The sequence below is a fragment of the Babylonia areolata genome, chromosome 9 (assembly GCF_041734735.1).
Source record: "Babylonia areolata isolate BAREFJ2019XMU chromosome 9, ASM4173473v1, whole genome shotgun sequence".
NCBI classification, from domain to species: Eukaryota; Metazoa; Mollusca; class Gastropoda; order Neogastropoda; family Buccinidae; genus Babylonia; species Babylonia areolata.
The window spans coordinates 2,314,415-2,329,187 of NC_134884.1; the positions used below are offsets into that span (position 1 = coordinate 2,314,415).

Consider the following 14,773-nt stretch of genomic DNA (forward strand, 5'->3'; position numbering starts at 1 on the left):
CAGTACTTTTGCTGCACTAGAGCGACTGCAGCCCTATGGACCTGACCACCCCATTGAGAAGCTGGACTGTGTGAACCATGCTGACAAAAGAATGGGCACAGCACTGAGGAAGGCAATTGTGGATCACAAGATTGGGGGAGAAGGTCAGGGACACCTAACCAATGCCAAAGCCAGCAAGCTTCAGAAGTATTATGGCCGGGCCATTCGCCAAAACATGGAAACCCGATAGCAATGAAAGATGCTATTTGGGCCAGCTTCTTCCACTCCATCTCCACAGATGATGATCCTCATCGTAACAGTTGTCCAAGGGGTGCTGACAGCTGGTGCATCTTCAACAAGGCAGAAGCTTTGGGTGCAGAAATGCCAAGACATGGTCCGGACACTATATCTACCTGGCTATCCAGAGATGTTTCTCAACACATCAATCACATCTACCACAGGATGTCAGGTGAGAGTTTGCTGGAAAGGATGATGACAGGGACAACTCAAAATGCAAACGAGAGTTTGAACAATATAATCTGGGTTTACTGCCCAAAGAATGTGTTTGTTGGGAGACCACGGCTGCTAAGCGCTGTGCAGACGGCTGTTTGCCAGTTCAACGCTGGATCAGAGTCTTTTGCTGCAAAACTGATAAATCTTGGGCTTCAGATTACTGAAAAGCAGGCTTTCCACTTGCAGCAGCAGAATAGAAAGAGGGTCAGAAGAGCTGAGAAAGCTTCAGAAGCTTTGGTCAAGGAAGCAAGACATGCACGTCACCTAGCTGAACGCCAGGCACTTGCACAGCTTGAAATGGAGGAGGGGTTGCAATATGGTGCAGGGCAGTTTTAGGTAAAAATCACATGCAAATGCAGTTAAAACATGCTGGACAGACATATCACAATGCATAATTCAGAATTTTGCACCAGCACACCAATGTATCTTATAAATATTGTCTATGAGTGTTTATCGAACTTTACAACCTGATTTCTCACAATTTGCGTTTTCGGTATTGACAGCCATCTAAAAATATCGTAACTCTTAAACAAATGCACAGATTGCCATGAAACTTGGTGTGGCACTTCTTCAATGTGTGTTGATCATTTCTGTGCATGGATGTGAAGCTACAAAGTATAGATATGTAATAATCTATGTACCCTCTCCCCCCACCCCCCATCCACTTAGCGATGAACTTATAGAAGGCCGAAATCCACTGAAGGAGTCAAGCAACAGTGATATGCATGCACAAAATTCAAGAACTGGGACTAACTGGTAAAAAAAAAAGAAAAAAAAAGAAAAGAAAAAAAAAAGGGCAATTGTGAGAAACTTTGGTGTGAATTGCTGTTTGCTGATTCGGCAACATTTTGGCCCATTCCACACAGATATGATGGCATTTATGATTTTATGAGCTGTAGTCTTTATTTTGATGTTTTTTTATCATAATTTGATGAGACATAATGGTGTAAGTGCTAATCTACAACAAACAAAAAAGGTTGCCAGGTCTAGCCTTAATTGTTTGTGTGTATGTGTGTCTGTACTCTATGTGTGTGTATGTGTATGTGTGTGTGTGTGTGTGTGTGTGTGTGTGTGTGTGTGCAAAGATGTCCAGGTTGCAGTGGCTACAGCTGAAGGGCCAGGTGAAGAAGAGGAGCCTCTGGGTGATGGAGCTGCTGCTCTACGGGATGGTGCAACACTGGAGGGGATGACAGCTGTTGAGGAAGACCTGCAGATCTTCCCTGACACCTGCTACACAGCACAATCCACAGCTTCAGGCAGTGCAGCTGAAGATGTCAAGGAAGATGCTGAGGAAGAGGATCCTGAGGCTGAAGAAGCACCAGTGATCGACTTCTCCACAGCAGCAAAATATGCACATGAACTGGCTCGCTTTGGACTGGCTCATGGTATCTCAGTTCTTGAGAACATGAGTGATGTGAAAGTAGAAATTGAGAAGATGCACATCGTCAAGAACACTGTGTCCACAAAAAAAAAGAAAAAAAAAAAAAAAAAAAAAAGAAAAAAAAAAAGCGACAATCTGTTTTAAAAACAACAATAGTACATGTATAGAAGAGATTTCTGTGACTGTGTGTGTATATGTAATGTTTAGTGTTTTAACTGACACTGATTTCATAATTACAGTTTATTCATATGTGTGCATCTCTATGTGTGTGAGTGTGCATCTTTGTGAAATGTGCCCAATGTGACTCCTCTCTATTAAGACCCCTCTCAATTAAGACCTAAATTTGGCGGATTTTTCAAAGTCTTAATAGGGAGGTTCCACTGTATTTTCAACATAGCACATAAAAAGGAAAATCATTCAGGTAGGAGCTTCAATATTTAAATAATTTTGGTGTGAACAAATCCAGCATGTCAATCATCAGTTCTGAAAGTTTCATTTTGTTACTTTATGTTTTGCATTTTTTGTGATTTTTTCCCCCTAACCCTAACAAATGGGCCGTCTGTAGGGAAAAGCAACGGAGAATATTATCCAGTATTAGACAGTGCAGCAGGTACACCAAGTCCACAAAGAAACATCGTCTCATCAACATGGCTCAACCAGCTGACTTCCTGCCCAAACTCCCAACGTTATCCGGTGAGGAAACCGGCAGAGAGGTTGACGACTTCATCCAGGAGGCCAGACTCCTCCTTCAGCACCAGCCCTTGGATGATGCAGCAGCCTCTCTGTAGCTGATTTCAGCCCTTGCTGGCCCAGCTTGCCAGCAGAATGTCAGGCTGCCGGCAACAGAAGTGGACATGACAACTGAGATCTTCACCATCCCAGAAGAGAAAGTAGGAAAGCAGCGGGATGCTACATAGTGTAGTTCGTAGAAATAATGGGGTAAAATTAAAAGGTACACAATTTATTTTTAATGGATCTGATAGATTAAATAGTACATAACATGTCTACCAAATTATAATGCCGATGGTTTCTGCATAATTGCAGAATTTGGTTTTGAAAATGTGATGTTTTCATCATTTTGCTGTTCTGATGCACAGCAGCCACCGTAGCCTTTTCACAGCCGACTCAAGGCCGACCGCTTTGTTTCAGCGCGCTGATAGCGAGCGCGGGCGTTAATTCGGTCACAGCAGACGAACTTTTCTTGCAAGCGCGCGTTTTTAATTTGGAGCTGTTATCATCACAATGCTTGGTAAGTACTGTTTATATCATTCACAGTTGCTGTAGTTTGCTTTATAATGTGATAACACTCACCCAGACGACACTAATAGTGCCATGCTTTTGTCTTATTGTGATCGATAAGCAAAAACAAGTGAAAGCCTTTGTTATAAGTATGGTGCTTCAAGCGCATCAAAATATCATACGTTTTCGCGAGCTTTCATTGTTTCTTTTTACTGTTATTTTGTAATTATCTTGATCATCACATTTTTTTTTCGTTCTTGATATGATTATTTCGAATAAAATTACTAACTGCATCAATAATTCAAGTTAAACTAATTTTAATATCATTATTATTCTTATTATTATTATTACTTCTTTATTATTATTATTATTGGAGATTTGCTGACAGGAATGAAAACAGGCGTGTGCAGGTGGGTTGATTTGTGTGTGTGTGTGTGTGTGTGTGTGTGTGAATGCACGTAAGTGTATGTGCATGTGTTGCCATGTGTGTCGGTGAATGCATGAATGTCCCAGTATACGCGCCCATGCCTTGTGTATTTCATTTTGGCTTTTAATTAGAGTGTGTGTGTGTGTGTGTGTGTGTGTGTGTGTGTGTGTGTGTGTGTGTGTGTGTGTGTGAATTTCCTGGCCTGAATATCTCATACAATTTGTGAAATCTTTTCAGGAATGGGCCTGTAGCAGAATATGGAGGTGTGCGTGCTGTGTGGAGGTGCCCTGGACGCTGGTGGGAAGATTGTTGTGCCAACAGCTAAAGGAAGAGACTCCATAAACAGAGCAAGTGAAGAGCGTGGTGAGACTATTGTCGTGTCTGAAGGGCAAGCAGTGCATGAAGAATGCCGTCGTAATTTTACTAATAAGTACAACATTCAAAGTTATCTAAGAAAAAAACAAGAGTCTTCATCCGCTATAAATATTGCACAGAACTTACGTTCGCAAAACCAACCATTTGACTTTGCCAGATGTTGTCTTTTTTGTGGGACTCCTGCAGAGCTCAATGCACGCTGTGGCCTGAAGGTGCATCCAGTGAGAACACTTGACTTTCAAAGCTCAATTGCTAAAGTATGTTCACAGCGGGGAGATGAGTGGGCAGACACTGTGAAAAGCAGACTAGAGTTTGTTTCTGATTTGCCAGCTGCTGATGCAGTTTATCATCAGACATGTAGTGTTCATTTTAGAAGTAGGAAAAGACTTCCTAAGTCTTTTGCTTCAGACAAAGATGAAAAAAAAAAGAAGCTTGGACGACCTAAAGATGAGAAAAAGGCAAATGCCTTCGAAAAGATCGCTGGTTTTATTCTTGACAATGATAATGAACAGATTACTGTTGGTGACCTCATCAACAAAATGAAAGAATACAATGATGGCGATTCCTACAGTCATCCAAAGATGAAGGAAGAGCTGAGGAAACATTTTGGTGAAGAACTCATCATCACAGAACTGAATGGAAAAGCTAATGTTGTTACATTCAGGAAAACGGCATCATCTATCTTGCACACATTTTATTCAAAACAAATGTGTGATGAGGAGACTCAGAAGAAATGCATCATAGAAACAGCAGCAGAACTCATCAAGAGTGACATTAAAGCCTTGCCTACAACTCGTGCACTGTATCCCAACAAAGATGATATAGCATCACTTTCAGCAAACTTAAACTTTGTTCCTGATTCGTTGCAGCTTTTGCTGAAGACTATTTTCAGTGGAAAGGACACAGATTTGAAAGTAGCATCAACAGGCCAAGTAATTATGCAAGCAGCTCGTCCACGTGTTCTCATATGCCCATTGCAGATTGGATTAGCAGTCCAGATGCACCATTGTTTTAATTCCAAGTTCCTAGTGGACACTTTGTACTCTCTTGGTTTTAGTGTGTCGTACAGTGAGGTCATGACCTATGAGATGAATGCTGCTGTGTCTGACCATAATGTTGCATCAGCACCTGAGGGTCACTTCATCCAGTACATGGCAGACAACGTGGATCACAACACGGCTACACTTGATGGATTTAACACCTTCCATGGCATGGGAATTATTGCCTCGGTTACTCCCAGAGTGAATAGCACAGTGCAGGTCAGAAGGCAAACTGATGTCAGGACAGAAGAGATCATCAACAAGGCAAAGATTGACATCAAATACTACAGAGATGAATGCCTTGGTTTGATGACAATGAAGTTTGAGAGTCTGACAAATACATTTGTCAAAGATCCAACATCAGAAGTTGATTTGTTGTGGAAAGCTTGCTGGCTGCTACATCCACATAGACCGTCTTGGTCTGGAGTCATGCAAGCTGTTCACCATGGAAGTTTTCCAGGACAGTCGTCAGTCATATTCATGCCGATGATAGACATGAATCCCAGTGACAAAACATGTATATATTCTACACTGTGTTTCATTTGTGCTGAAGTGAAGCGCAATAAATCAACACCAGTGCTGACATTTGACCAACCTCTATGGTGGAAGGCTCTGAGCATCATTTCAGGTGAACCAGCAGATAGTGACCTTCAATCCATTGTCCTTCAGCTTGGGCCGTTTCATCTTGAAATGAGTTTTCTTGCATGCATTGGGCATTTGATGGAAGAAACTGGACTTCATGAAGTGTTGTCAACTGTGTATGCTTCAAATTCTGTGAGTGCAATGCTTCAAGGAAAGGCTGTACAAGGTGCAGTTCGTGGACACGTTCTACTTGATGCAGCATTAAATGCACTGTTGATGTCAGACACATTTGGTGTGCCTTTACCACATCCTAAATGCCAGACTGAAACAGATCAACAGTCCACTTTGCTGCAAGTGTCTACAGATGTCCTCCCTGCTTCTCCGACGTCAGTGGAGCATGACTCACAAGGAACTGTTTGTGAAAAAGAAGAAACCTTGCATGCCCAACTGTCATCTGGAACTACAGAAAACATTCAAGATGAGGCCGACCTGTCCCAAAATGAGGCACAAAGGAATGATCTGGAACTGAATGCTGAAACAGAACTAAAACCAGTTCGCACATCTGACGTACCTCAAGATATGGATACAGCAATATCAAGTGCCTTGAATGAACTCCAAGACAAGGAAGATCTTCAAACGGCGTCTGCCCTTCACAGCCAACTTTTGAAGGGTGCAGTAACACCAGATTCTGTCAAAAACAACGATTGTCTCAACAGGATCGCCAGCAAACTAAACAACAAGAAATTGTCACTCAGTGGCAGAACTTGTGATCTCTGGCTCCAGTACATGGCTATGGTTGACATACTGAAACGTTTTCTGAAGGCTGAAAGAACTGGAAATTGGCTCCTTCATCTGTCCGTCGTACGTGAAATGCTCTCATACCTTGCTGCAGCTGGTCACAACTCTTATACCAAGTCTGCCTATTTGTACCTTCAGATGATGAACAAGCTTGACAAAGTCAACCCTGTTGTCTACAAAAGCTTTGTCGAAGGACATCATGTTGTGAGACGAAGCAATAGATACTGGGCTGGCATTTCGTCTGACTTGACAATTGAGCAAACCCTGATGCGAGGTTTAAAGACAACTGGTGGCCTCACCCGAGGGAGAGGGATGACAGAGTCCCAACGCGCTAAATGGGTACTGTCCATGCCAGCATGTGCTGATGTGAACACTGCCATGCAAGAAGTCGCTGATACCAGTCGACTTACAAGTGATCAGCACATAGAAATGGGATCTTCTCGAATGGCAAAAGACACAGACGACATGATGACCATCACATCATATCTTTGTGAAAGGAACCCATTTGCCAATGGCCCCAGCCTCAGAAACATTGACAATGGTGTGGTGGCGGACTCATCTGTGAATATAGACCAAGCAAAAGCAGTCGGTCTTGGAATTCTGAATGGCATGGAAGGCTTAGCAGTAGCAGATCTGACCATGAAGAAAAAAACCCAGGTCAAGACACTTGGGGCGAAGAAGGCAGTCAAAGTGGAAGGCAATCCAATATCAATTGATCCTCAACTTCTTTTCCAGCACTTTATAACTGCAGCCAACAGCACATCTGTTGATGAAAAACAACTGTTAAAGTATGAGTTGTGTGGCGTCCCTTCCTCACTGTTTGAATCACCAGACTTCATGCGCCAGCCAAACAAGGCAACACTGGCTGATGAGCTGTGGAAGATCGTTTCGGCCAAAGATGATATTCCCATTCTTATCCCACCTGACGTGCAATTTGTGGTTGATGGAGGATCTCTGCTTCAGCGACTTCAAGCACCATGGAAACGTGGTAGCAGTTTTCAGAGCATCATTGACGCCTATGTGAGTTTTGTAAACCATCACTACCCCAAAGCTGTCATTGTGTTTGATGGGTACATGTCTGGTCCTTCCACAAAAGATATGACTCACCTTCGGCGTACCAAGGGACGGAAAACAAGTTCTGTGCATTTCAAGCCAGACATGACATTCAGCTCTACGAAAGACCAGTTTCTGTCAAACTCAGAAAACAAGCAACGTTTCATTTGCGCACTCGGAGCTTCTTTGGAAAACACATGCACTGTCATTCACGCTAGTGCTGATGCTGATTTGCAAATCGTCACTGCTGCAATAGGATGCGCTCAAAACACCGTCACAGCAGTAATCGGGGAGGACACAGACCTGCTGATTTTGTTGGTTCACCACATTCAAATTGATTCCTATGACATCTTCTTCTATTCTGACAAACAAAGGAAATCTACAAAAGTTTGGAGCATTAAACATCTTGTGACAGCTCTTGGACATTTGCGTCACGCTCTTCTTTTTCTTCACGCATTCACAGGTTGTGACACCACTTCTCGGCCGTTTGGTGTTGGAAAAGCTGTAGCTTGGAAAAAAATGAAATCCAGTCCACAGATGCAAGCTCTTGCTCACGTGTTTCTTCGTGATGACAGCATAGACAGCATTCAATCGGCAGGGGAAAAGATGTTTGTCTCACTGTATAATGGCAATGCAGGAGAGAACTTGGATGACCTTCGCTATAGACTGTTCTGTTCAAAAGTAGCAGTTGGAACAACTTTTGTGCAGGTCCACACTCTTCCTCCAACCTCAGCTGCAGCTCGATTCCACAGCTTGAGAGTTTACTTCCAAGTGCAAGAGTGGCTGGGAGGCAAACTGTCAGTAGAACCGACACAGTGTGGTTGGAAACTTGAACATGGCAAGTTCGTGCCAATCACAACTGATCTACCAGCAGCACCAGCAGACTTGCTACAAGTAATCAGGTGCATGTGCAGAAATAACTGTGACACAAGACGATGCAGCTGCAGAAAACATGGACTTGAGTGCACACCTAGCTGTGGAGAATGTTCCGGCGTCAGCTGTTCCAACTCACCAGTACTTGCCATAGACTATGACTAAAGTAAGTTCCTTTGTTTCTTGATTTCGACAAGCCTTGCTGCTTAATACACTGGCTGTACCCCATCCTCATGTTTCCTGCTTCCTCCAAAATTTTACGATTGTTCCTGTCAAAAACAAAACGGGGGCTCCACCGAAGTTGTGTACTGAACTAGCCTGCCCCCCCCGCCCCTCCCCCACCCCCCAACCCTACTGAACTGCCCCTGACAATGTTCGACAATGGTCATGGTGTTATTTTTAAACCTTAACATTTCAATTGTGTTTCTCTTCGCTATTTGGAGCCTTTTTCCTGAGATTTTTCAAATGAGATGCAACATGACAAGGTTTTCAGCAAAATATGTGTCAGGTCATATGGTTGTATGTATGACGTAATCAAATCATCATAAATCAAATATGCAGAGGTGCACACAATTATAATTTTTACAATATGTAGACATGATCTTAGTGAACATGTTACAACAGAGAAACTTTGTGTAACAATTAGTTTTGGGTCATAGTTACTTTTGTCACAGGATGACTACACTAACAGCCCTTGCAGCTGCTTTCTTCACCAGACAGCAGCAGCCCGAGGAGACGATGGCCGACTATACGTCCCATCATCAGTACCTCTGGGCCAAAGTCAACCAGGCTGAAGGCGTTTTTAGTTTACTGATATTCCCCAAACAAGCTGGTGTGCGTGATCATGTGCTAACACAGAACACTCAAGTGATCTTCCTCCTCCCTCTCCCCAAAAAGAAAAAAAATATAGGCACACCGCAAGAATCTTGTTGGAAACTGGACTCACCAGTCAGTGCTGCCTCAGAGAGTGGCCAGGATGCGTGAAAAGGAAACCACCACCATCACCACTGTCTGCCCCACTCCCCACACCAGGGCGTAGAAAGGCATCATGGAAAAGTCTGAGGCACGGTACACACCTGCTACAGCAGCACCTGGTACACACACACACACAGTTTGTAAATGATGACCATGAAATAACATGGTAACAACAATTCATTTCAAGTAATACACTGCAACTCCCAACTTCAGCAATTCTTAGCATTTTAAGGCATATAATTCAATACTGGTGGTGGTGGGGGTTGTGGGGTGGTTGCCTGAAAAAAATTAGACAAAGATCATGAACTCAGTCAATAAATCACTTTCAGAAAAATCCCACATGGGAAGACTGGTCTGGGAAGATTGGTCAATCTTATACAATATCAATAATGGGTGCTGCCTCTCAGAAAAGTTTCAGTGATAAAGAATTCAGGGACATGCCTTGCCAGCTGTCAGGTACGTTGACTTTTTTTTTTTCTCCAGATTTCCTGTTGTAAGCCGCAGCTACGTTCCACTTCACTGCAATGGCAGACTAGTAGTTTGGACAAGATAGGAATCCAGACCCCTGCCAGAGTCTGCACCAGTGGGTCACGGTACTAATTAAGAGGAAATTTTCTATCTAAAGTTACGTTTAAATAACATACTTACCGTGACCTAACTAGTGCAGACTCCAGCAGGGGTCTGACATTCCTGTCCTGTGCAAACTACTATCCGCCTATACGGAGAAAAAAAAACTACGGCCGATAACCTCCCGGAAGTAGGTAACCTCCCCTTTGTCCCGCTGGCTAGCGCCCTCTTTTTCCGGCAGCCATTATGACTCCTGTTCCTGTGCTCTCCATACGGCTAAGTTTTGCTATATTTTCATGGTTATCACAATTACTTTGCTTTTAATCTGATAGACAAGTCTGCTGTCAATTTCAAGCTTAAAAACAAGCAAGCACATTTATACACATAAAATACACAAAACCATTTATGTCAACAGAGTCTGAGATGCCAAGTACTGAAGCAGAGCTGCCTGCTCTATCACTCACACCCTTATCACTGCCAGTTACCTTTCCTTCTCTCCTTGTATGGTTTGCTCATACTTGTCTTTTAAATCGACATTGGAAATGTTTCATAGCTATAATCACGGATGTATTTTCATTTCTATGTAACTGCCAGCCTCAACCTTATTTACCAATCATACTGGTTTTTATTACCCAAGACAATTACCACTTACTGCTGATAACCCCTCCAGTCAAAGGGGAGATAATACCCATGAACAGTATTGCCAGAGGAATCCATCTCCCCAGTCGGTGTTTCCGCAGTCGACAAAACGCGATCAATGTGGCACCAATGTGGACAAGCAAGGAAGAAAACAACGCCCACAAAAACACAGAGTACCAGATTTCTGAAACAAATGTATAATAAACATAAATACAAGATAGATTTCCCTGAAAATTATGCTTTAAAAAAATCTTTTTTAGTGCCAATACTGAAGACAACTCCCAAACTTCTAGTCAACCAATGACTGTCAGAATGGTGAAGAGCATCTGTCATGTTCACAGGATGAGACCCAACAGAAGAAGAAAATTGTTTCATCCGTCACAACCCCACCAGTCACCGTTATTCCATAAGATTCTTTGACATTTCAAAACATGCAAATGCGATCTCTTTCACTAGTTTCTTTTTTGTCTTTTACTGAAATCTGAATGAGCCTTCTCTTACTTCTTAGCAGATTCCTAACCTAATCAGCAAAGCTTTCATTAAATTTAGGGAAAAAAAAAGAAGAAAAAAGAGTAATTCACTAATTGGTTCCTTTTTAAAGACATTTGTTTCGTTTATCTATAGTCTGTTCATCTAAGATGATAATATTAGACTGAAAATAAACGATATTAATATTATTATTATTTGGATTATTATCATTTCTAACATCATGATGATTTTTATCATTAATTAGAAATCTTCTTTTCTGTATATTCAAATGAAAAGGGGGACAGTTGAGGTGGAAGGAGGGGTCAGGGTGAGGGGACTGAGAATGGAAGAGAGAGAGAGAGAGAGAGAGAGAGAGAGAGAGAGAGAGAGAGAAAACAGAATGTGGAAAAAAGTACAAAATGTAAAATGGAAGGGGGTGAGTACATGATCCGAGAAATAAAAAAACCATAATATTGGAAGGGAATGTGTGATTAGGACAAAACAAAAAAATAACAAAAACAATAAAAATCAAATATTGTATGCATTACATCTACAGACTATTTTCAAAGTGGTTATGTGGGGACCTACAATAAACAACCAACTGGACTATTAAACACATAAGTAACTAACTTTAATAATAATAATAATAATAATAAAAACATTTGGAAATACATTTATAACTTTTTCACACACACACACACACACACAGAAAAAAAAAAGAAACTGGTAACACGTGTTCAGTAATTTCTGGAGGCAAAAAAAAGGTTTCATTTCTAAACAGCAGGTCAAAACGTGCTCTAGTTATTTTAAACGTCCCTTGTAAATGCATTCAGTATTTTCACAATATTTTGTGTATCGGGCATTTAGTAATATCCTGAATCAGTGAATGCCATGCTCTTAACAGCCCTGCCAGTTCTTAAAGCATTTAATAAGGCATTTTTTAAGACAATGTTCAAAAGAACATTCATTTACCCGAGAAGGTCCGGAGCTTTCCTGCTGTCAGTGAGATGACATTGAGCACTGAATCATGGGCACCTCCTTTGCCTGAAGACATGGCTGATGATCATTTCTGTCTGCCAGCCACTCACCTGTTAGGTATTAAATTTATAACGTATATATAATATATATATATATTTACACATATAGAACATTATATATATTCCTTAGTTTAATGTAATAAAAGAGATTAACATAGTAAACTTAGTTTTTTAAGTCAACAATTAACTTCACTTGGTTCTCAAACTAGCAAAAGTATCGTAATTAATAAGTAAATAACTACTTTGTTATTTGCTTAAGTATTCATAAAAGTAGTCAATATAAATAAATCCAGTGTATAAAAGTAGAGCTCTGTAAAATCAAACAAATTAATATAACACAATAAGTCTGTGTTAACATTTCACATGATGCAGTAAAACTATTCAAAATACACCGAGAAACATTCATGCCTGCAAAATTCCATAATCTCAACAAAAAGTTGAAAATGGGATATGGAGCCCAGAGTGACTTGAAGCAATCTGCAACATCAAGACGAAATAACTTAAATGGTTTGTATACTGTCCTGGACACACACAAATGTGCCAAAGGAAGTGAGCGAGTTGACAAGACTTCCCAGTAAAGGTGGCATGCTCCTATTTTAACATCTGTCATTTTCAGCGAAGATTTGAAGGCAATTCGAAAGAAAAAAAATGCGCGGGCTTTCTGGTCCTTCCCCAAATACACTAGGTTCAAGCAACATTCTAGATACGCATATTCGTGTCCAATAAAGTGGAGGACCGAGTAACTGGTGACCACTGCTGTGATGCAGCGTTGACACGGACATTGACAAAGTGCATTGTGCCAAAACACGACGATGAAACTAGCATGTATGATTTCGTTTTTGTTTGTTGCTTCACAATACTTTTGTGATGAAATGATCAGACTACCCTGATACACTGCCTAACATTACCAACAAATGTTGAAAACTATCTGCGGCAACCGGTCAGTTCTTCCCGCCGCTTTCCCATCAACCAAAAGATGTCGCCCATCACCCAGCATTCATCACTTCTTTCAAGTGGACAACTTCGGTGTAGTTTCCCTTTAAAGCCATAAATACTAAATACCGGAATCAAGAAAAATGAGCCAGTTTCTTTGGACCAAAGCGTGCGGACTAATCCATATGCGCCTCGCCACATCAGCTTTCGTGTCAAGGGCCTCCAAATTTCAAATTCAATAGGGCAGCACTTTTTTTCCGGGGCCCGGGCTGAAACGGTTCTTTTTTTTGTTTGTTGATTAGACCCTCTACAAGTGAGAGAATAATCAAAATGATGATTGTGGTCGCTAACGAGGAAGAAGAAGAAGGAAAAGAAGAGGAGGAAGAAGAAGAGCTGATGTACCTGATCTTCGCATAAAATCAACGAGCATATCAGGGCTTGAGAGCCTATCCTAGGCCCTAGGTTTGCCAGTGTTAAACATTCAGAACACAGTGTTCAGTATAGTATACTGATACAACGAGAAAAGGGGGAAATACAAGAGAATAAATGCAATAAAGTGAAAGATACGTAGAAGACAAATTATAGAACTAAAACACAAAATAACAATGTTCCACGCTAGGCAAAAGCATGCGCACCCCTACACACGTGTGCACTGAACCAACGTGCAAAGGACGAGCACTGATCTTTCGAAGTTTTGAAGATTGAAATGACCTTTTAAATTTTGCACATATCGTACAAAAGGTTTGCATTCAATTTACAAAAATAAAGCTTTTTTTCTTTTCTTCGAACCCCGTGTGTTCCAGTGATCGATCCGAAGAGGTTAGTAGGGGAGAAGGAACGACAGTGGAACGTGCAAGTGGTAGCTTTCGATGAAAAGATAAATTCGTCGGCGTTTTGAGTAGAAAGATACGCAGCAGCCACAAACAAGCACCTGTGGTGTGCAGTGAGCATTGCGACAAACGATGGCCACCTCAAAACTGTTCGGGTTTTCTGCAGCCGTGACCAGGTATTGTAAACATTGTTGATACATGACATTCACTTTGTTCGAGCAAGGCGAATGTTTTTGGTGGACAAAGCGTGTCGATGCATGTTCCCATATCAACCTGCAAAATTTCGTCTGCTGAAGTTTGGACTTTGACCGTTTACGGTAAACTTTGTTCACACAAGTGAGTCTATGTTCTAACCCGGTTGTCTGTGTGTGTGTGTGTGTGTGTGTGTGTGTCTGTGTGCCCGTGGTAAACTTTAATATTGACATTTTCTCTGCAAATACTTTGTCAGTTGACACCAAATTAGGCATAAAAATAGGAAAAATTCAGTTCTTTCCAGTCATCTTGTTTGAAACAATATTGCACTTCAGGGTTGGGCACAAAAAAATAAAAAATGAAGCCTAATTATATGCAAGCTGCATTTACTGTTATATTTATATTTTTTGTATTCTCTAAACTTGGCACTTTGATCTGATATTCTGACCCAACAACTAGAGCAGTCATTATTATCATTTTTTGTTCAAACAGGAACTTCTTTTGCTAAGCATGGAAGTTTTATTTATTTTGCAAACATTTTGGTGCAGATAGTTTAAAAGGGAAATTACTCTGTATATTAATGCTAGGGGACTTGATTTGCTTTAAACTGATCTTTCTCATCTTAAACATTACATTTTGAAATTATACTCAATACATAAAAAGCTTGGATTTTTATTTTAAGTGTATCACAAGTGAGTCTTGAAGGCCTTGCCTCTCTTGTTAGTAGTAGTAGTAGTAGTATAGGGACTGGAAGTCATCTGCCTAGACCTCTCGGCCTTTTTATGCCCCCATCGAATCTTTATCTTCACTTCTTCCATTTTATTTTATTTATTTATTTTCATCTTTTGTTTGCTGTTGTTGTTGGGTGGTGT

General features: G+C 41.1%; 2 protein-coding genes across 2 annotated transcripts in view; one reads left to right on the plus strand and one right to left on the minus strand.

The window, feature by feature from the left end:
- Nucleotides 1–12,974, minus strand: part of LOC143285993 (transmembrane protein 170A-like) — a 46,170-nt gene extending 33,196 nt beyond the window's left edge. Inside the window, exons 1-4 of the mRNA XM_076593472.1 lie at nucleotides 12,855–12,974; nucleotides 11,882–11,997; nucleotides 10,455–10,625; nucleotides 9,207–9,351 (exon numbers count right to left, since the gene is read on the minus strand). Of these exons, the coding sequence (XP_076449587.1) occupies nucleotides 9,221–9,351; nucleotides 10,455–10,625; nucleotides 11,882–11,963 (384 nt within the window). The 5' untranslated portion in view covers nucleotides 11,964–11,997; nucleotides 12,855–12,974 and the 3' untranslated portion in view covers nucleotides 9,207–9,220. The remainder of the gene's footprint in view (nucleotides 1–9,206; nucleotides 9,352–10,454; nucleotides 10,626–11,881; nucleotides 11,998–12,854) is intronic.
- A 798-nt stretch (nucleotides 12,975–13,772) lies between these two features.
- LOC143285994 (enoyl-CoA delta isomerase 2-like) overlaps nucleotides 13,773–14,773 on the plus strand; it is a 34,223-nt gene continuing 33,222 nt past the window's right edge. Inside the window, exon 1 of the mRNA XM_076593474.1 lies at nucleotides 13,773–13,885. Within this exon, the coding sequence (XP_076449589.1) occupies nucleotides 13,842–13,885 (44 nt within the window). The 5' untranslated portion in view covers nucleotides 13,773–13,841. The remainder of the gene's footprint in view (nucleotides 13,886–14,773) is intronic.